The 24,020-nt window shown below is 39.3% G+C and overlaps 1 protein-coding gene across 1 annotated transcript; it reads right to left on the bottom strand.

The window, feature by feature from the left end:
- Nucleotides 1–1,274: 1,274 nt before the first annotated feature.
- LOC106132876 (transmembrane channel-like protein 3) lies at nucleotides 1,275–22,558 on the bottom strand. Its single transcript, XM_060947006.1, has 16 exons — nucleotides 22,437–22,558; nucleotides 19,429–19,588; nucleotides 17,809–17,956; nucleotides 16,583–16,777; nucleotides 14,936–15,126; nucleotides 14,274–14,424; nucleotides 13,232–13,343; nucleotides 12,618–12,741; nucleotides 11,648–11,762; nucleotides 10,745–10,854; nucleotides 8,779–8,968; nucleotides 7,745–7,839; nucleotides 6,521–6,679; nucleotides 4,219–4,352; nucleotides 3,518–3,666; nucleotides 1,275–1,684 (listed from the first exon to the last, which is right to left on the bottom strand). Exons 1-16 carry the CDS (start codon nucleotides 22,516–22,518, stop codon nucleotides 1,550–1,552), a joined length of 2,250 nt encoding a protein of 749 aa, XP_060802989.1. The 5' UTR covers nucleotides 22,519–22,558; the 3' UTR covers nucleotides 1,275–1,549.
- Between the last annotated feature and the right edge of the window lie 1,462 nt (nucleotides 22,559–24,020).

Raw genomic sequence — 24,020 nt, 5'->3', positions numbered from 1 at the left:
ATATTGAAAAAAAAAATTACAATAACAACATGTAAAAAGTCTAAAAATTAATTTAGAAAAGTAATAGTTAAATAATTCATTTAAAAAATATTTCACCATGAGTATTTCTGAAAATATTTCCATAGTAATCCATATTATATATATTTCTCAATTCTATCACTAAGCCAAACAGCTGAGCGTGGCCTATCAGTCTTTTCAAGACTGGTGGCTCTGTCTACCCCGCTAGGGATACAGACGTGATCATATGTATGTATGTATTTCCATAGTGTAACACGTTCCATGGGAGCCATCAGTGGCTTCATATTGTGGCGAAATCTATACGCCACAAGCCACAAAAAAAAAAGAATCACGCGACGCTATCAGTCATAAACAGCGGAAAACCTAAATTGCGCAAGCAAAGATTTCGCGGATTGGAGCATCACTACATAGTATAAAACAAAGTCGCTATTTCAGTCTGTTTGTCTGTATGCTTAAATCTTTAAAATTACGCAACGGATTTTGATGCGGTTTTTTGTAACAGGTAGAGTGATTCAAGAGGAAGGTTTTTATGTATAATAACATTTATAATTTGGCACCCGTGCGAAGCCGGGGCGGATCGCTAGTAATATATATACAACCTCCGACACAACATCGTCTGTCGCGCGGTTCCCCAGGCGTCACTCCAGCCTACAGGAAGATCTTCCCTTTGGTGGCGGTCGAGCCGAATCATCGCTCCCGCTACACATTATAACCTAACATTCCCTCTCCTAAATCATCCGCCTGCGTTCTCTCTAGAGTTCTCTTCGGCACAAACACCAGGAAGACAATGACAATTATAAAGAGATACAATTTGATATGACTTTTTGACTGGAACATTACCAAGGCTGACTTTGTGACTATAAGTAAAAACATGTTAGAATTGTGCCGTGTGGTTCCCGGCCCCAATAAAAAAAAGAATAGGACCACTCCATCACTTTCCCATGGGTGTCGTAAAAGGCGACTAAGGGATAGGTTTACAAACTTGGTATTCTTTTTTAGGCGATGTGTTAGCAACCTGTCACTATTTGAATCTCAATTATATCTTTAAGCCAAATAGCTGAACGTGGCCAATCAGTCTTTTCAAGACTGTTGGCTCTGTCTACCCCGCAAGGGATATAGACGTGACCATATGTATGTATGTATGTATGTTAGAATTGAAGCATATTAAAAAAGTAAAAAATATTTTTTTAACAAACATACATGCATATAATAACGTCTATATCACTTGCGGGGCAGACATAGCCAACAGTCTTAAAAAGACTGATATGCCACGTTCAGCTGTTTGGTTTAATGACAGAATTAAGATTCAAATAGGTTGCTAGCCCATCGTCTAAAAGAAGAATCCAATGTTTGCAGGTCTATCTCTCAAATTCTTCTAAAGTTATGTTATTTTATCTTTCGGTGTTCTAAATCTAAATAGGTTGTCATTAAAATTATTTTTACAAATTCTACAAGTTCTGCTTAACATAAAGTGATATTAAAAGTTTCTGTAAACAATGTTTCTATCTGAGATTCCGTACTATCATAGTAATCATATCCACTTCTTCTCACCCCCCTCTCCCCCCTTCTGGTTCAAGTAGTTGCTGGATCCCTGCCAGCTGAACGAGCTGTCCGTATCACCGTCTTCTTGAGACTTCGACTTATCATACTGGGAGGTAGGCCTATCCTGTAATAAATCAAAATAAAATTTAAATCTCCAAAAACTAACATGTCTATTATTAGTTGTGTGAGTGGAGTACACGCCTGTCACCCTTTCCATCACGTCTCCTATCTAGCGTTGAAAATTCCGAAAGAAACAAATTGTTTTTTTCGGTGAAAGAAACGTTTTTTCGTTTTTTACCGTTTTATTGGTTTGTTACATTGAAATATATCAGAATAAAACCTTGGGGAAAAACGGTTTTATTGAGATTTTCGTCGTTTGTTTCGAAAAATAAGAAAAAAACGATTGAAGAACTGTATATATATATTCTATGTATAATTACCAATTTTTGAAACAATGATGCATATTGTAAGGTAATCAATACTTTTCCTATCGTATTTTTCCGTTTCTTTCATATTTTTTCCGTTTTATTAATAAAAAACATGAAGTATTTCATTCTTATCTTTCTTGAAACTTTCGTAAAAAACTTGTATAAAAACGAGGGAATTTGAAAAAAACCGGAAAATTTCGCGCTTTTTTCAACCCTACTCCTATCTCGGGTCTGCTGGAAGGGATTTCTTTTGAAAAAAGCAGAACCTTTGTAATTTTGTTTCTTGTGTTTATCAGTCTCGATGTTTTCTGTGTACATAAATTAAATAAATAAATAAATGAGTGTAGTAAATCCATCCAACCATACAATCACTTCTATGTCCCTCGCGGGGTAAACAGAGTAAGCAGTCTTGAAACACTGACAGGCCACGTTCAGCTGTTTGGCTTAATGATAGAATTGAGATTCAAATAGTGACAGGTTGCCTGCCCATCGCCTAAAAGAAGAATTCCAAGTTCACTAGCCCATCTCTTAGTCATCATTGTCTTGTCACGAACCCTGAATATATAAATTGAGAATATTATCATGGGAGGAGAGGATATATTTCTTCACTCAATGCTATAAAAGCTGCGTTATACTGATACTACAGCCTCGCCGAGTAGACTAAATAATAGGTCAACTTACTTGCCGGGCGTTATTCCCCCACTCTCCCTCCACAATGGACCTTGACAAGTGTTTCATAGGTATTAACACGCTTGACCAGGAATTGTGCCGTGTGGTTCTCGGCACCAATAGGACAAAAGAATAGGATCACTCCATCTCTCTCCCATGGATGTCGTAAAAGGCGACTTAGGGATAGGCTTACTAACTTGGGATTCTTCTTTTAGGCGACAGGCTACCAACCTGTCACTATTTGAATCTCAATTCTATCAAGCCGAACAGCTGAACGTGACCTATCAGTCTTTTCAACACCGTTATCTCTGTCTACCCCGCAAGGGACATAGACGTGATTATATGTATGTATGACCAGGAATTATCCGTAACCTGTACATTAGTAAACTGTTAACAGGTTAATTTATGGTTGACAATGTTAACAGGTCAATTTATGGTTGTTGTCACTGCTAATTCTACAATGTCAACAGGTCAATTTATGGCTGTTGTAACTGCTAATTCTACAATGTCAACAGGTCAATTTATGGCTGTTGTAACTGCTAATTCTACAATGTTAACAAGTCAATTTAAGATTGTTGTAACTGCTAATTCTACAATGTTAACAGGTCAATTTACGGTTGTTGTAACTGCTAATTCTAAAATGTTAACAGGTCAATTTAAGGTTGTTTTAACTGATAATTCTACAATGTTAACAGGTCAATTTATGGTTGTTGTAACTGCGAATTCTACAATGTTAACAGGTCAATTTATGGTTGTTGTAACTGCTAATTCTACAATGTGAACAGGTCAATTTATGGTTGTTGTAACTGCTAATTCTACAATGTCAACAGGTCAATTTATGGTTGTCTGTCTCTACTCACCAGGACATGAGACCTGGGTCTGTCGCCGCGGCTGAGGCGGGAGACGTCGAAGTGGAACGCCGAGTTGGACGGCTTTCGGACCTGGCGCGAGTACTGCCAGGTGTGGCTGTCAGCACGTTCCCCCTCAGGTTTTGGACTATACAACCACTCTGAAATTGGACAAGCCAAGAATTTTTTGGTCGACAAAATTGAGTAATAATAAATTTTGTATCTATTATGTAATGTATATACATACATACATATGTTCAATCTTTTGGTCGAAAAATTGAGCAATAATAAATTTTGTATCTATACATACATACATACATATGTTCAATCTTTTGGTCGAAAAATTGAGTGATAATAATTTTTTTATCTATTTAGTAATGTACATACATACATACATATGTTCAATCTTTTGGTAGAAAAATTTAGTAATAATAAATTTTGTATCTATTAAGTAATGTACATACATACATAAATACATATGTTCACGTCTATATCCCTCGCGGGGTAGACAGAGCCAACAGTCTTGAAAAGACTGATAGGCCACGGTCAGCTGTTTGGCATAATGACAGAATCGAGATTCAAATAGTGACAGATTGCTTATAGCTGAACGTGGCCATTCGGTCTTTTCAAGACTGTTGGCTCTGTCTACCCCGCAGGGGATATAGACGTGACCGTATGTATGTATGTACAGGTTGCTGAAAAAGAACACTCACCTCCGTTAGAAACCTTGTCTATGGCGCCGAGTAGGAAATCTTTGTCTTTGGCTTGCAACACCAACATGTGTCTAAGTATGGCCACCATGGACCGTTGGGCTTCGGCGCGGGCGCGCATATAGTACACCGCCACGCTGGAATTCATTTTATTTTATTATAAAAGTCAACACTAAGACTATGTCACCGTAAGTAATAATATTACATGGTTTTATTATTGCCGTGTGGTTCCCGGCACCAATACAAAAAAGAATAGGACCACTCCATCTCTTTCCCATGGATGTCGAAAAAGGCGACTAAGGGGTAGGCTTATAAACTTGGGATTCTTCTTTTAGGCGATGGGCTAGCAACCTGTCACTATTTGAATCTCAATCCTATCTTAAGCCAAATAGCTGAACGTGGCCTATCAGTCTTTACAAGACTGTAGGCTCTGTCTACCCCGCAAGGGATATAGACGTGATTATATGTATGTATGTATGTATGTTAAGATGGTTCGGTCATGTGGAGAGGATGAATGAAAACAGGTTGACTAAGCAGATATGCAAGGAGAGTGTGGAGGGAAAGGTCGGGGTGGGAAGACCTAGACGAACGTATCTTGATCAAATTAAGGACGTCCTGGTAAAGGGTCAGGTCAAGAGTACCCGAAACCGAAAGCTTGCATGAAGAGTTATGAATGTGGATGAAGCGAAAGAAATATGCAGAAATCGTGGCAAGTGGAAAGAGGTAGTCTCTGCCTACCCCTCCGGGAAAGAGGCTTGATTTTATGTATGTATGAAGTAATAATATTACATGGTTTTATTATTATATACTAGAGGCCGCCCGCGACTTCGTCCGCGTGGGATCGATCCCGCGGGAACTCCGGAATAAAAATCATCCTATATGTTAGTCTAGGTCTTCAGCTACCTATATACCAAATTTCATCGTAATCGGTTCAGTAGTTTTTGCGTGAAAGAGTAACAAACATCCATACTGACATGCTCACAAACTTTCGCATTTATAATACTAGAGGCCGCCCGCGACTTCGTCCGCATGGAAACCCTATCAATCCCGCGGGAACTCTGGGATAAAAAGTAGCCTATGTGTTATTCTGGGTCTTCAGCTACCTACATACCAAATTTCATGGTAATCGGTTCAGTAGTTTTTGCGTGAAAGAGTAACAAACATCCATACATCCATACAAACTTTCGCCTTTATAATAGTAGTAGGATTAGTAGGATAAGAATACAAGCAGATATACAAAGAGAGTGCGCTTGTCTGTGACATTGGAGGTCCCGGGTTCGAACCCCGGCCATGAGCAAAAGAACTTTCTCTGATTGGCCTGGGTCTTGGATGTTTATCCATATAAGTATCGTTGAGTAGTATCGTTGAGTAGTATCGTTGAGTAGTATCGTTGAGTAGTATCGTTGAGTAGTATCTTTGAGTAGTATCGTTGAGTAGTATCGTTGAGTAGTATCGTTGAGTAGTATCTTTGAGTAGTATCGTTGAGTAGTATCGTTGAGTAGTATCTTTGAGTAGTATCGTTGAGTAGTATCGTTGAGTAGTATCGTTGAGTAGTATCTTTGAGTAGTATCGTTGAGTAGTATCTTTGAGTAGTATCGTTGAGTAGTATCGTTGAGTAGTATCGTTAAGTAGTATCGTTGAGTAGTATCGTTGAGTAGTATCGTTGAGTAGTATCGTTGAGTAGTATCGTTGAGTAGTATCGTTGAGTAGTTTCGTTGAGTAGTATCGTTGAGTTAATATCTCGTAACACAAGAACTTACTACTAAGAGGTTAACTCAATCAGTGTAATTTGTCCCGTACATATTTATTTATTAAACAAGGTGAGTGTGGAGGGAAAGGTCGGAGTGGGAAGACCTAGACGAACGTATTTTGATTAAGGACAAATTATATTATATAAGCTATATATACAACCTCCGACACAACATCGTCTGTCGCGCGGTTCCCCAGGCGTCACACCAGCCTACAGGAAGATCTTCCCTTTGGTGGCGGTCGAGCCGAATCATCGCTCCCGCTACAGTATGTTTTAGATGTCATTAAGTATGCCGTGCCGTGTGGTTCCCGGCACCACCGACACCAAAAAAGAATAGGACCACTCCATCTCTTTCCCATGGATGTCGTAAAAGGCGACTAAAGGATAGGGCGATCCTTTTTTTTGGGCGATGGGCTAGCAACCTGTCACTATTTGGATCTTAATTCCATCATCAAGCCGAGCAGCTGAACGTGGTCATTCAGTCTTTTCGGGACTGTTGGCTCTGTCTACCCCGTAAGGGATATAGACGTGACTATATGTATGTATGTATGTTACCATAAGAACAGCAACGAGAACGCTATGACACCAGGTCTGGTGAGGAAGGTGATGGCGGCGTGGGCTGTCGGATGATGAGACAGATGCAACACTCCCTCGCTGAGGACTTCGTAAACGCGCGAGTGGGAACGGAACGGGCCGCATTGTTGAGATGGCATTCTGGAAGAAAACAATATCTATACTAATATTATACCTACCTACCATTATCATGAATATGTGACTATTATGTGGTAGGTATTACCTGCCTACCCCTCCGGGAAAGAGGCGTGATTTTATGTATGTATGTTTGTACTAATATTATAAAAATGAAGAGTTTGTTTGTTTGAACGCGCTAATCTCAGGAAGTATTGGTTCGAATTGAAAAATTCTATTTGTCTTTAATAGACCATTTATCGAGGTAGGCTTTAGGCTATTTATCATATCGCTGCAACTATTAGGAGCGAAGTAATAATGATAAATGTGAAAAAAAAAACGGGGAAAGTTATTCCTCCTTGAGGGCTTCAATGATGCCCAAAATAACTATTCCACGCGGACGAAGTCGCGGGCACAGCTAGTATGTACCTATATAAAATTCTCGTGTCACAATGTTCGTTCCCGTACACCACCGAAACGGCTTGACCGATTCTCATATAATTTTGTGAGCATATTGAGTAGGTCTGAGAATCGGCCAAAATCTATTTTTCATACCCCTTAGTGATAAGGGTTGTCCACACTTAACATTTTGTTTTTAACTAGAAATTACTTAAAAATTAAAATAAAAATTTGCCGGGACAGCTAGTATTTATTTAAATTTCTCTCGATTCGGATATAAAGGCCTATTTTTCTCAATAAAAAGCCTATTTAGTCCTCAGGGTTTTCGAATTTCATTAAAATCGGTTCAGCGGTTTAGGCGTCAAAGCGTAACAGACAGACAGTTATAAAATTAGTAAAATAGTAGCAATTAACTACGAAATACATATGTGTTGAGGTGTCATTAAGGTTTCAATTTGGCTAATACATACATACATACACATGGTCACGTCTATATCCCTTGCGGGGTAGACAGAGCTTACAGTCTTAAAAAGACTGAATGACCACGTTCAGCTATTTGGCCAGTCAATAAAAAAAAAATTGCTGAACGTGGCCATTCAGTCTTCAAGACTGTTGGCTCTGTCTACCCCGCAAGGGATATAGACGTGACCATATGTAAGTATGTTTGTATTTAATAAAAAAAAAATTGCTCACCCAATGAAAACAGACCCGATGACGAACAACGTGGTGAATAGAGACAGCGTCACCAACATATACAGCACTGTCTGCGTTTGCGCAGCGCGCCACACCTACACAACGCAATATAAGTCATCACTTCATTCACCAATTTTTTTACTGCCGTGTCGTGTGGTTCCCGGCACTAATAGAATAAAAGAATAGGACCACTCCATCGTTTGCCAATGGATGTCGCAAAAGGCGACTAAGGGATAGGCTTATGTGCTTGGGATTCCTCTTTAAGGCGGTGGGCTAGCAACCTGTCACTATTTGAATCTCAATTGTATCATTGAGCCAATAATCTGAACGTGGCCCATCACTGTTTTGATGACTGTTGGCTCTGTCTACCCCGCAAGGCATAGGTACCTATAACTTAATTGTATGTTGAAATAGAATTTAAAAGCGTGAGAATATTGTTTGAAACCAAATTTTTAATTTTAACCAATTTGAGATAAGCGATAGCCCTTAGTCGATTTTCACGACACCCTTATGAAACAAATGTGACTGGTCCTTTTTTTTTCCATTCGTTCCAGAAACCACACGGCAAAAATTCTCAGAGTACTGGTATATAAGTCTATCCCTTAGTTGCCTTTCACGACATCCATGGGAAAGATATGGGAGTGGTCCTATTCTATTTTTTTCTATTCGTGCCGAATACAAAAAAGAATAGGTCAACTCCATCTCATTCCCATGAATGTCGTTAAAGGCGACTAAGGGATAGGCTCACAAACTTGGGATTCTTTTTTAGGCGATGGGTTAGCAACCAGTCACTATTTGAATCTCAATTATATCATAAACCAAATAGCTGAACGTGGCCGTTTAGTCTGTTCAAGATTATTGGCCAAACGTGGCCGTTCAGTCTTTTCAAGACTGTTGGCTCAGTCTACCCCGCAAGGGATATAGACGTGACCATATTTATGTATGTATGTATGTATGTATGTATGTATGTATGTATGTATGTGTATGTATGTATGTATGTATGTATGTATGTATGTATGTATGTATGTATGTACCTTCCTAGCTGGCTGGCACGTCTTCAAAGTTAACCTTTTAATGTAAAACAACAGCAACAGTTTCAATGTCACCGCCGGCACCAGAAGCGGCGAGAAGAACATCCCGAACCACAGTACGGATTGATTGTAAATCAACGTCAGCGAATTGTATGCTATGTTGAATTCCGGCGGGCCGATTATTGGGAAATACCTGGAAATGTTGTAAATAAAACACATTTAGAGCGCTAGCGGTCAAAGCAAAATGAAAAAATAAACCTCACTTATAAACAAAAGTGGAAGTCTCTGCCTACCCCTCCGGGAAAGAGACGTGTCCCGGCACTAGAAATTTATATATATATATATATATATATATATATATATAGGTACTTGTATTTTTGACATGGTGTTGACAAGTTATGCCGTGTGGTTCCCGGCACCAATACAAAAAAATAATAAGATCACTCCGTCTCATTACCATGGATGTCGTAAAAGGCGACTAAGGGATAGGCTTTCAAACTTGGGATTCTTCTTTTAGGCGATGGGCTAGCAACCTGTCACTATTTGAATCTCAATTCATTCTAACAGTAACAATTTCAATGTCATCAGAAGCGGTGAGAAGAACATCCCGAACCACAATACGGATTGATTATAAATCAACGTCAGCGAATTGTAAGCTATGTTGAATTCCGGCGGGCCGATTATTGGGAAATACCTGGAAATGTTGTAAATAAAACACATTTAGAGCGTCGGCGATCGAATCGGTAAGGTGCATAATCACATCTACAGGGTGACTTTTAATTCAACTGAATAAATTTAACTGTTAAGTGTACTCATCTAAAGGATATTTAAAAACTAATTTTGTAATATTGGTCTTTAATAAAGCGTGTGACGTAGTTTTTGAGGGTTTTTTAAATGTGAAAATGATGACGTTTAATTTTTAATAAAAATAGGCTCAAACGGCTCAAAAGCATGGGTATAGTCTATGTTTAAAAGGATGCAGTTGTTTTAAATGTCACCCTGTGTCCTTTATGGGGTGGACAGAGCCAACAGTCTTAAAAAGACTGATGGCCCACGTTCAGCTGCTTGGCTTTAAGATAGAAGGTCGGTAAGATGGGTAAGGTGTCCGGTTATAATGCGTGCGGCACAGAAAGGCACAGGTTCGATTCCTATGTGACAATGAATGAATGAAAGAATGAATGAAAGATTTATTTGAAGTTGAGTTAACTTATTCATTTTTAAAAATTTTTAAAGACTTATTTTTTTTTATTTATTTGAAATAACTATTTTCGAAGTTACGTACGTACGTTAGTTTGAATACTAACCGATGCTTTTACGGTGAGGGAAAACTCAGGCATCTGGATGTGTAAACATGATCGATCCAATACGGGTTAGGTTTACCTGCAAAGGTTGCGGAGGTCAGACGGGAGTCGCTTCGTGTAAAAACCTGACTCACCCAATCCAGGATCCATGGTCAAAGACATACCCCGGGCTCCTCTCCAGAGTGGTGAGATTGCAACCGGGACTAAAGCCAGGAGAAAGTATTGATGTTTTCCCTCACCATAAGAGCATTGGTTAGTATTCAAACTAATGTAATTCGAATACAGTCATTGATACATGGCCGAGGTGGGATTTGAACCTGTGCCATTTTGCGGCACAAGCATTATAACCGGACACCTTACCGATCTTACCGACCTTCTATCTTAAAGCCAAGCAGCTACACGTGGCCCATCAGTCTTTTTAACACTGTTGGCTCTGTCCACCCCGCAAGGGATATAGATGTGATTATGCACCTTACCGATTCGACCACCGACGTTGAACCGATGAAGAATAAAAAATATTGGAAAATAAAATCATTTTCAACAAAAAAAATCGCTTTTTTAACAAACAGAAAAAAAAAGTTAAAGTTCAAGATCTTATAGGTAAGAAATTGCCCATGATCTCAATTACGACAAAAAAAATGCATAAAAAAAACAAAAAAAAAACTCACTTAAAAACAAAAGCTCTAAGGACCTCGACAACTGGCAACACAAACAAAGAGAACAAAGCGTCGAACATCACCATCCGGTACGTCTCCTGGCCGAAAGACGTCTCCCAGCACTAGACATAAGTATACATACATACATACATACATAAAATCACGCCTCTTTCCCGGAGGGGTAGGCAGAGACTACCTCTTTCCATTTGCCACGATCTCTGCATACTTCCTCCGCTTCATCCACATTCATAACTCTCTTCATGCAAGCTCGGCGGTTTCGGGCACTTTTGACCTGACCCTTTACCAGGACGTCCTTAATTTGATCAAGATACGTATACATACGTATAGATACGTAGACATAAGTATATAGGGAATAAATAAAAAAAAAGAAAACAGTTAAAAAATAAAGGATAAAAATTTGGTAAAGGGTCTCAGGTCAAAAGTATCCGAAACCGCCGAACTTGCACGAAGAGAGTTATGAATGTGGATGAAGCGAAGGAAGTAAGCAGAGATCGTGGCAAGTGGAAAGAGGTAGTCTCTGCCTACCCCTCCGGGAAAGAGGTGTGCTTTTATGTATGTATGTTAAAAAATAAATTTATAGGGACATAATCGTTTTTATGGCTTAATAAAAAAAAAAAAATACAATACTATATACAAATTATGCCAACCATTAGAAAAAAGAATAGGACCACTCCGTCTCATTACCATGGATGTAATAAAAGGCGACTAAGGGATAGGCTCGGGAATCTTTTTTTAGGCGATAGCCTCACCTCCTGTCACTATTTGAATCTCAATTCTATCATTAAGCCAAATGACTGAACGTGGCCCATCAGTCTTTTCAAGACTGTTGGCTCTGTCCACCCCGCAGGGGATATAGACGTGACTACATTATGAATGCATAATAATAACACTCACATGCTGCCCCGACTTGGCCCAGTAGAAGAATATCACCATGATAACACCAATGTCTAAAAGCCAAGTTCTTGCTAGAGTGACGTATATAGCGGTCCGTGGACGGTAGAATTCCAATCTGAAAATTATTATATTATATACATACATCTTTACTAATATTATAAAGCTGAAGAGTTTGTTTGTTTGTTTGAACGCGCTAATCTCAGTAACTACTGGTTCGAATTGAAAAATTATTTTTGTGTTGTATAGACCATTTATCGAGGAAGGCTTTAGGCTATATGACATCACGCTGCAACTTTTAGGAGTGAAGAAATAATGGAAAATGTGAAAAAAAAACGTAGAAAATTATTCATCCTTAGGGCACAGCTAGTACATACATATAGTCTCGTCTATATTCCTTGCGGGGTAGACAGAGCCAACAGTCTTTTAAAGACTGATAGGCCACGTTCAGCTTTTTGGCTTTATGATAGAATTGAGATTCAAATAGTGACAGGTTGTTAGCCCATCGCCTTAAAGAGGAATTTCAAATTAATAAGCCTATCCCTTAGTTGCCTTCTTCGACATCCATGGGAAAGAGAAGGAATAGTTCTATTCTTTTTTTATTATATTTCCCATGGATATCGTAAAAGGAGAATAAGGAAGGGGCTAAAGAAGCTTGGAATCTTATGGCGATGGGCTAGCAACCTGCATATTTGAATCTCAATTCCATCTTTAAGCCATAGAGCTGAACGTTGCCCATCAGTCTTTATGATACTGTAGGCTCTGTCTACCCCGCATGGGAAAAGACGTGATTATATGTATGTACGTTCTATCATAAGCCTATCCCTTAGTCGCCTTTTACGACATCCATGGGTGTTCTATCATGATGCCATACAGCTGAACGTGGACTTTCAGTTTTTACAAGACTCTTGACTCTGTCTTGACCCCGCAAGGCATATGTATGTATGACTGACTGACTGAGTGACTGACTGACCTGACCACCAGATTCAGCAGCAGCGGCCACACGGTCACCGTGACTGTCACCAGCAGTGACACATATATCTCCCAATGTTGTGATTTCTCCAATGTCAGAAACAGCCAAGTGCGATGGAGTAGACCTGTGCGAATGACATGAGAATATTAAGATAATACATACATATCACGGTCACGTCTATGTCCTTGCGGGGTAGACAGAGCCAACAGTCTTGAAAAGACTGATAGGTCACGTTCAGCTGTTTGGCTCAATGATAGAATTGAGATTCAAATAGTGACAGGCTACTATCTTGTCGCCTAAAAGAAGAATCCCAAGTTAGTAAGCCTATCCCTTAGTCGACTTTTACGACATCCATGGGAAAGAGATGGAGTGGTCCTATTCTTTTTTCTAATGGTGCCGGGAACCGCACGGCACATAATGTAATGTAAAAATGTACCCGTTGTATTTTCGAAAAAACCTAAATAATAGGTGGTACGCTAAATTAGTCGCTTTTTGTAGGCTATACGGCTGTTCAGTATTCTTATTCAGTAACCTTTTCAGTCGCTCCAAGACTGTTGGCTCTGTCATCACCGCAAGGGACATAGACGTGACTGTATGTATGTATGTATGCTCACCTCCGATGCAAGCCAGCACGATAGCCGTGATCGTAATATTGGCTAACGTCTGAAAGACGCGAATCCAGATCGAAGAGGGATCTTGCTTCTTGTTCTTTTCACTAAGCAGCTCCTAAAACATATACAGTCAATTGGAGTATCTTTGGCCTCTCAGGGTAACATTAATCCACACTGTTTTTGTAATTACTATGATTAAATTATCGATAAAAAGTAGATATGAATTAATATTGAAATTTAAATTGTTGATATGAAATACGATAGAAAAATGATGATTAAAGTATGTACTTGAAACGGAAGATAAAGAAAAATACGAGGAATATGTTACCCCGAAAAGGACCAAAGTTACCCGAATTCACTGTACACTTAGAATTTAAGATAATCCATACTAATATTATAAAGCTGACGAGTTTGTTTGAACGTGCTAATCTCAGGAACTACTGGTTCGAATTGAGAAATTCTTTTTGCGTTGATTAGACCATTTATCGAGGAAGGCTTTAGGCTATACATATAGCATCACGCTACAACTTTTTTTTTTTACATAGATTGAGTTAGCCTCGAAGTAAGTTCGAGACTTGTGTTACGAGATACTAACTTAACGATACTATATTTTATAATAAATACTTATATAGATAAACATCCAAGACCCAGGCCAATCAGAGAAAGTTCGTTTCTCATCATGCCCTGGTTGGGATTCGAACCCGGGACCTCCGGTGTCACAGACAAGCGTACTACCGCTGCGCCACAGAGGCCGTCAATAGAATTGAGATTCAAATACTGTCAACCCCGCAAGGTATACATATAGACGTGACTATATGAATGAATGAATGAATTTAATATTAGTAGGATGTATGTTTGTATGTATGTATGCATGCATGCATGCATGCATGTATGTATTGTATGTATGTATGTATGTATGTATGTATGCATGCATGCATGTATGTATGTATGTAAATATGTATGTATATGTACGTATGTATGTATGTACGTATGTATGTTTGTACGTATGTATGTATGTATGTATGTGTGACAGGCAGCCGCTGACCTTGAACTCGTTGTAGATGCTGCTGGAGTTGAGCGCGGCGGCGCTGCGGCACACGATGCCGAAGTCCCAGCCCGAGAACAGCTTGTTGGAGACCGCGTGGGGGACCCCGTCCGAGGTGGAGATGAAGTTGCGGCGGTACGAGTATGCCGTCCTGGAATTATGGTTAAGTGATAGGTTAAGTGAGAGGGTAGACAGAGCCAACAGTCTTTAAAAGACCGAATGGCCACGTTCAGCTATTTGGCCAGTCAATAAAGAAATAAAAAAAATTGCTGAACGTGGCCATTCAGTCTTATCAAGACTCTTGGATCTGTCTACCCCGCAAGAGATATAGACGTGACTATATGTATGTATGTATTCTTGGTCGTTACATACATACATATAAACACGTCTATATCCCTTGCGGGGTGCCTACCCCGCAAGTGGCTAATGAGTCTTTTTAAAACTGTTGTCTCTAGACAGAAAAAAAGACTGATAAGCCACGTTCAGCTTTGTTGGTTTGATGATAGAATTGAGATTCAAAAAGAGACAGCTTGCTAGCCCATCGCCTAAAAAAAAAGTCTCCTTTTACGACATCTATGCGAAAGAGATTTTGGTCATATTAATTTTTTTTATTAGTGCCAGAAACAACACGGCACGTTTTTACCCAAAAAAAACAATATTACCTGATACAAAGAACAGCAAAGAAGAGAAGATACGAACACAGCATGGTGAAGAAGTAAGCGAACGCCATGTTGTAGGGGAGGGGGCCAGCGATGTCTCCGGAGTGATAGTGGCCGTAAAACAGCAGGGAATCTTGGAAACCGCCCTGAGGGTACAAAAAATTACATACATACATATAACCACGTGTATATCCCTTGAGGAGTAGACAGAGCCAACAGTCTTAAATAGACTGACTTAAAAATGCTTTCATCGAATTAAACATCTTTTCAGCACAACCATTAGAACACGTCTATATCCCTTGCGGGGTAGACAGAGCAAACAGTCTTAAATAGACTGAATTAAAATGCTTCATCGAATTAAACATGTTTTCAGCACAACCATTCGAATTATACTTTGTGAGTCATCTATCATGGGTTTAAATTACGAGCAGTGGCGTAACTACAGGGTGGCAAGTCGGCAAAATGCCACGGGCCCCCAGCCAGAAGGGGCCCCCGGTCCCAACTCCCAACATTTCTTATTTATCATACACGTTTAGTAAAAAAAAGTTTTAGTCTTTGATTTATTTTTATTACCTACTCAGTTTTCTACACAAGTAAAAAAAAAATATTAAAAAGTCAAAGCTTTTGTAAAAAAATGGTTTTAACCCAGTTTTAGAACGTACCTATCCGATGAATTTGCCACGGGCCACGAATGGTATAGTTACGCCACTGATTACGATGCACTGATTTGAGGACCTGGAATGTTGGCTAAATCGCGTCGCCTTAGTGCAGAGAGTGCAGAATGTATTTGTTGTCATTCTTTACCGTACAGTCATAATGTGAATACGGTGGCGACATCTATCTTTTGATCTATTTATATCAAAAATCTACTATTTCCCTTAATAATTACAGTAAATTTAACTAGATGTCGCTACTGTCTTATCAATATAAATACATACATACATATGATCACGTCTATATCCCTTGCGGGGTAGACAGAGCCAACAGTCTTGAAAAGACTGAATGGCCACGTTCAGCTATTTGGCTCAATGATAGAACCGAGATTCAAATAGTGACAGGTTGCTAGCCCATCGCCTAAAAGAGGAATCCTAAGTTTATAAGCCTATCCCTTAGTCGCCTTTTACGACATCCATGGGAAAGAGATGGAGTGGTCCTATTCTTTTTGTAATAGTGCCGGGAACCACACGGCACATCAATAATCAATATCAATATAAAGCTTCACAAAATCCAACTTAACTGAATCATTACCGTGTGGTTCCCGGGACCATTACAAAAAAGAATAGGACCACTCCATCTCTTTCCCACGGATGTCGTAAAAGGTGACTAAGGGATAGGCTCACAAACTTGGGATTCTTTTTTAGGCGATAGGCTAGCAACCCGTCACTATTCGAATCTCAATTCTATCATTAAGCCAAACAGCTGAACGTGGCCTATCAGTCTTTTCAAGACTGTTGGCTCTGTCTACCCCGCAAGGGATGAAAACGTGATGATATGTATGTATGTATGTATGTAAACTGAACCACTAAATACCTGAACGGATTCGATCAAAAAAATTCATTCACAGTAAAAAAAAAACTGTACATCTCAGACTGATCTCACCTTCCCGGTGACGAAGCCGCCACCCCCACCCCCACCGGCCGTGTGGTTAACAGCGCGGTCGTGAACCCCCTGGGGCGCCACCACGAACCCAACCACCAGCGCGCACAGCACCACGTCCACCGCGAACAGGCAGCGGAGGAAGTGGAAGTAGGTGCCGACGGCCGAACCCAGGTGACCTTCGATTGTGCGGATGGCCTCGTACCACAGTTCTATTGAGAAGACCAGGGTTCGGAGACGGTCGTGGGCCTAGGGACGATATTAGTCAACATTATTAGGCATTTATTTAGGGAATATGCAGAGATAGTGGCAAGTGGAAAGAGGTAGTCTCTGCCTACCCCTCCGGGAAAGAGGCGTGATTTTATGTATGTATGTATTAGGGATTTGCCGTGTGGCTCCCGGCACCAATACAAAAAAGAATAGGACCACTCCATCTCTTTCCCATGGATGTCGTAAAAGGCGATTAAGGGATAGGCTTACCAGCTTGGGATTCTTTTTTAGGCGATGGGCTAACAACCTGTCACTATTTGAATCTCAATTCTATCGTTAAGCCAAATAGCTGAACGTGACCATTCAGTCTTCAAGACTGTTGGCTCTGTCTACCCCGCAAGGGATATAGACGTGACCATATGTATGTATGTTATTAGGGACTAATATTACAAAGAGAAAATGTTTTTATTTTTCTTGAGGTCTTGTATGTACCTCAGAGGAAAACAGGTATTTTGATAAAATAAGTCCTTCCAATATTTTTGTACTTATATAAACAACAATATATTAAAATATAAAAATAATGGAAAAAATAATGCACAACGACTCCTGACTGGTCATTAAATTTGGTTCAGAGATAGACTAGACATTCATACAATGTACATAAATAATCACGTCTATATCCCCTCCGGGGTAGGCAGAGCCAACAGTCTTAAAAAGACTGATAGGCAACGTTCAGCTGTTCGGCTTAATCATAGAATTGAGATTCAAATAGTGACAGATTGCTAGCCCATCGCCTACAAATAGAATCCCAAGTTCGTAAGCCTATCCCTTGGTCACGTTTTACGCCATCCATGGGAAGGAGATAGAGTGGTCCCATTCTTTTCCTATTGCTGCCGGGAACCACATGGCACTAAATCTTCATTAGCAAATTTCTGGACAAGTGATTTATCCCTCATTTCCTCTACTAAAATTATAAATGCGAAAGTCTGTCTGTTCCGCTTTCACGGCTAAACAGCTGGACCGATTCCTAAAACATAATTTGATCGACCACGCATACATATATTACTAACCTTTTTTAAACTAAAGCTGATTCTATACTTCATTCTCTTCCACATGGAAACGGGCCTCCTTTTGGATCGGAGGCTGACTGACGCTGAGAGCTTCGCCCTCACGTGCCTCTTCATCGTCAGGCCTTGAGGTAGATCGCGCAAGGCTTCCCTGTAATGTTTACAACAAGTGGTGTCTTGATAAAATTAAGGACGTCCTGGCAAAGGGTCAGGTCGAAAGTACCCGAAACCGCCGAGCTTGCATGAAGAGAGTTATGAATGTGGATTAAGCGAAGGAAGTATGCAGAGGTTGTGGCAAGTGGGAAGATGTAGTCTCTGCCTACCCCTCCGGGAAAGAGGCGTGATTTTATGTATGCATACATACATATAATCACGTCTATACCCCTTGCGGGTAAGACAGAGCCAACAGTCTTGTAAAGATTGCTAGGCCACGTTCAGCTATTTGGCTTTAAGATAAAATTGAGATTCAAATAGTGACAGGTTGCTAGCCCATAGCCTAAAAAAAACCAAGTATGTAAGCCTCTCCCTTAGTCGCCTTTTACGACATCCATGGGAAAGAAATGGAGTGGTCCTATTCTTTTTTGTATTGGTGCCGGGAACCACACGGCATTTTATGTATGTATGTTAACCTGATGGTGAAGGCTATGACTGCATCTTACCACCAACTTTATAAGTTCATCTAGGCCTTCCACTTATAACCAAGGTTCCAGTGGCACAAGCCCTTATATTTAGGGTATCTCTCGTCTTGAACACCTTAACCTTTGTCCAGAACGTCTCCAATTTGATCGAGTCTAGGTCATTTCCTTCTAAAGTTCCATTTACATTCTATATTGCTCGTCCGTGTGGTCTCCGGCACAGCCAGAGCCACTCCTTACTTTCCAATGGATTTCGTAAAAGGTGACTTAGGGATAAGCTTTTAAACTTGGGATTCCTCTTGGAGGCTATGGGCTAGCAAACTGTCACTATTTGAACCTCAATTCCATCATGAAGCCATACAGTTTAACGTGGCCTTTCAGTCTTTTCGAGACTGTCGGCTTTGTCTACCCAGCAAGCGATATAGAGGTAACTATATGTATGTATTTTCCTCCAGAGAGTTGATGATTGATATACTTACTAACGGATAGGAATTGAAGGCCTCTGTGGCGCAGCGGTAGTACCCTTGTCTGTGACTTCGGAGGTCCCGGGTTCGAATCCCGGCCAGGGCATGATGAGAAAAGAACTTTTTCTGATTGGACTGGATCTTGGATGTTAGTATCTCGTAACACAAGTCTCGAACTTACTTAGAGGCTAACTCAATCAGTGTAATTTGTCCCGTATATATTTATTATTTACTAGCTGTTGCCCGCGACTTCGTCCGCGTAAAATTTTTACCTTAAAATATTTTTCTGAGTTAAAACAAAGCAACTGGTGAAAATTTAAAGTAAATCGGTTCAGTACTTTCGGAGATATTCGTGATCATACATACAGACAGACAGACAAGAAATTAAAAAAATATATTTTTGCTTTCTATTTTTCATTCTAAGTGTCCCTCTATCCATTTCAGTCAAAAATACTAAATGTACAGACAAAATATTTTTACTATTTTATTATAATTATGTATAGATTTACATATTTATTACTGACCTCCTAAGTTCCTCGGAGACAGGATTGTCCTCCATCAGCCGCTGATGCTGTTCCATCTCCCTGACGATGATGTCGGCCTGTTGCTCGGGGTCGGGAAGCTCCGCTGACTCCTCCAGCAACGCATTGTGCTCAGAGTTGCTGCGTCTGATGCGGAGGGTGTCTGAAATGTCACAATATTTTTATTCATAAACATAATAAGTTTATTTATACATTATATTATATTATATATTATACATATAATCACGTCTATATCCCTTGCGGGGTACAGAGCCAACAGTCTTGAAAAGACTGGCCACGTTCAGCTGTTTGGATTAATGATAGTATTGAGATTCAAATAGTGACAGGTTGCTAGCACCATCGCCTAGAAAAGAATCCCAAGTTTGTAAGCCTATCCCTTAGTCGCCTTTTACGACATCCGTGGGAAAGAGTTGGAGTGGTCCTATTCTTTTTTCTATTTGTGCCGGGAACCACACGGCACTGCACGGTCTGAAATGCAACAATATTTTTATTAAAAAAAAACAATAAGTTTATTTATATATGTGAGTATTAATTACAACATATAGTAATCATTGATTAAGTATATCGTAACACAAGTCTTGAACTTACTTCGAGGCTTATTCAGTCTACGTAAACTGTAAAAAAAATAGTATCGTAACTAATATAAGTAATGTTGTATCTTCACATGTTATCTACTAAATCTTTTTGAAATTCTGCGTATTTATAAATAAAAGTCTGGAGAAGGATATAAGGTACCTACTTTTCATCCCAGTAAAAACTATAATTGCCGTGGGATTTGCAAAATACCTGTATTCTTGTGTAGGTGACACTAAATTCATCCCTTTTATGTAGATAGCTCCATATTCGTCACTTTTTATTACCTGTTACCTGGCGTTTGTTCTGGTTGTCTCAGGGGACAAATCAACAAACGTTATTCGCCTGGCCTTTATCCTTTTTTGGGGGGGAATCTCAGGGTCTTCATATGACCAAGACCTATATGTGGGTAGGTTAAGTTACTACACGAAATACTTTCACACCTTGCTGGACCACCTAACGGGATCTAGAACCTATAGGTACCTACTATTTTTAGGTAAGACCATGATCTTAGTAACTGGGTAGAAGCGCTTGTACCTGTGTCGCCTCTTACGATTAACAGCAAGTTTTTTTTTATTTTTAACAGCTGATAAACCACACGGCAAACAGAAATTACTACTAGTGGACCCCGGATGGAAATACATTCATATAGTCACATCTATATCCCTTGCGGGGTATACAAAGCACAGTCTTGAAAAGACTGAAAGGTCACGTTCAGCTATAGGTATGGCACTCTCATGATGATTTTATTATTCAGATTTTTATGAGAAATATTTAAAACTTTGAACGACACAAGGCCAGCACAACAAGCAATCAATATTATTATGCAGTTTCAACAAACTGGTTGTTATAATTAAATAAGAATAATACAAACCAGTTTCCAGAACCTGCATCTCGATGTCCGTACGCGATGTGTCCATTTTCACACATCGCAATGTGCGGTAACGATTATGATACATAATTATTATATATTAAATTTTATTAAAACTTATACCCCATAAAAATCGCGGGGTAGACAGAGCCAACAGTTTTGCAAAGACAGATAGGCCACGTTCAGCTATTTGACTTAAAGAAAAAATCGAGAACCTGTATGTATGTATATAATTACGTCTATATGCCTTGCGGGGCCGACAGATCCAACACGTAAGATTGAGAGGCACATTCTCTCGCTCAATTTTCGAAAATTGTCAAAGTAAGTTAGCTTGTTTTGTAATTATTATTGTTATTCAAAAGCATTTTAATATTTATTTTCAACAGCGGTAGCACTGAACGCACAGGCGTAATGAACTAAACTGACTCACTCAGTTAATAAACTGAAGTTAACACAATTAAGCCAGTTGCGCACTCATTATACTAATAACTAGCGAATGTTGCTTGGTTAACTGCCATTGACTTTGGAAACTTCTATTGCAGTGGAAATGAGAGCGTTAAGGAGTATGATGGGTGTGAAATTGAGTGACCGGATAAGGGACAGCGTGATAAGGGAATGTTGTGATGTGAAAGAAGATGTAGTTACAGGAATAGAAAAGGGTATGTTGAGATGGTTCGGTCATGTGGAGAGGATGAATGAAAACAGGTTGACTAAGCAGATATACAAGGAGAGTGTGGAGGGAAAGGTCGGAGTGGGATGACCTAGACGAACGTATCTTGATCAAATTAAGGACTGCCTGGTAAAGAGTCATGTCAAGAGTACCCGAAACCGCCAAACTTGCATGAAGAGAGTATGCAGAGATCATGGCAAGTGGAAAGATGTTTCCCTATTTCACAGGGAACTTATGCTCTTTGTTACCTCTTCTTCTGCACTGACGCTTAAGAATTGGCAGTGAACTTAAGTTTTAAGTAATTTATTTGACGTCAACCAATGTTGTCAAACCAAAAGATATGACAATTATTAAGTGATATGAAGTGTACCATAGTAATGAATAAAATTCTGCATTTTTGTATTTTTTTTTAATTTTTGGACTTCACAGTGCAAGAAGAACAAATAATTTTTTTGATTTTGCCCTCTGTGACAATAGCTCACTCAATGTAATATTAAGTTCGCCATTTCACACAAGGTATCACTTATTGATGTCAACATAACTTAAATCTTATATTATTTATTTCCATATGCTTACACAATTAGATATCATCTCATCAGAAAAGGTTTGGTCATTGTGAGTCAATATCATTATAATTGAAGACAAATCTCTGTCAGATCCATGTCCGGTTGTATGCTTCTAGCACTAAGACCGCCAATTGTGCTATACATTTCTATTTTTGTGTGTTGTATAAAAAATATCAAATAATATTCCAGTGAGACTCTGTCAAATCAATATTGGCACGTTTGATTTCTAGACTTGATTATAGTCAGTGATGAACTTATCCTTAAAAGGAGGCAACCAAAAAATGAGAGAATTAATAAAAATAAGACTCACTGTACGGCAGTTGCCTTGACGGCATAAAGTTAACAGCGACCTGTCGTGCTGCATTGCTCCTCAGCGTGACTGTCCTTCGCATGCTGGGGGCTCTGTCCTCAGTGTCTACCTCTATTTCATCCATGTTGACTGTAATAACATAGATAAATTATAAAATATACCTACGGGAAAATGAAAGAAATGTGCAGGGGATTATGGCTAGCGGACAGGTAGTCTCTGCCTCTTGGAAAGAGGCGTGATTTTATGTATGTTTATCACCTTAGACCACATATTGCTTACCATCAACAAATTGAGATCAAACACACCTGATTTGATGCCATTAATGTGAGTTGACAGGTTTAACTAATTACGGTTTGAAAAGTGCAGTGTGCTCCGCACTTGAGAATAGGAACACTCCATATCTTTCTTTGAGAAAGAGACCTGATTTTATGCGGTTCAGATGAGAGACGCTTCAAGTAAAAACCCCCTTCAAACCAGGATCGTGGTTAAAGGCACAGATAATAATATACATTGACGAAGACGCATTGAAGACGCACCCGCACTTGTCCAGAGGTGATGGTGAGGATGTAACCGGGACTAAAGTTTGAGGTATTAATATTTTTTTACTGTATACGTCAGAGCACATTTAGTTCAACTATCATGTACTTACTTTAAATGGTAATTAATGCATTAATTAAATTAAAACATTAATGAATTTTATAAAAAGGATTAAAAAATAAAAGGGCGAACAAAACAACCAACGTAAACAAACAAAGTTTATTTTCACGTCATGACATTATTATTTTTTATTTGTCAACAAAAAAAAAAGGTTTGACACGACACGACACCCAACTGAGCCAATCCTTGAATTATAAATTAATTCCCCATAACAAAAAAAATTACTGTCTGTAAATGTCAATTGTCATCTTATTCATTGCATGTTCGGTTCTCCAATGGTGCTCCAAGATTTTGTTATAGAAGAAGAAATATACCGCAATTTGGCATTCGTGATTTAATTTTGATTTTAAATGCAGCTCGAAGTGTAATTCCGAAACTCGAATGACTGTAACTTAATCATATGTAAAGTGTTTCACCATCTCCACCAATACAGACGCGGTACAAAAAAACTGAAACTTAATTTATTATTTCCTGTTGCACATCCTGTGAAGTGTAGCCTTTACAGTTTATATCATCAAGACTTTCCATAATAGAATTTGCTTTACACACAACTTCGTATCATTAACAAAGTCTGGGGTACGAAAGGGTGCGCACTTTTTGGGACTTAGATAAATTTCGCCAATTTTTTTATGTCCCATTAAGCCCTATTTTTTATGATGCCAGGGCTTAGATATGACCAATACCATCCCTTAAGGTCATATGAACTTTTTCGCTGCGGGTCATAATTTCAGAGAAAATCATCAATCAGAATCGGTTAACTGTTGTATCTTAAGGACTTAGAAAGTACCTGTCAGCAAACGGACAGCAAGGGGTTCAGGGGGGCGTAACCTTTCCGACACTCTGACCAAGTCCGGCTTTTCATAGCTCCAAATCTGATGTTTCATATAGTCAACTTTAATAGGAAATGCTTGGTCATCAGTCTATCAA

The sequence above is a fragment of the Amyelois transitella genome, chromosome 12, assembly GCF_032362555.1.
Source record: "Amyelois transitella isolate CPQ chromosome 12, ilAmyTran1.1, whole genome shotgun sequence".
Lineage (NCBI taxonomy): Eukaryota > Metazoa > Arthropoda > Insecta > Lepidoptera > Pyralidae > Amyelois > Amyelois transitella.
Note: the sequence above shows the minus strand (reverse complement) of the source record. Positions and strands in the feature narration are given on the sequence as shown.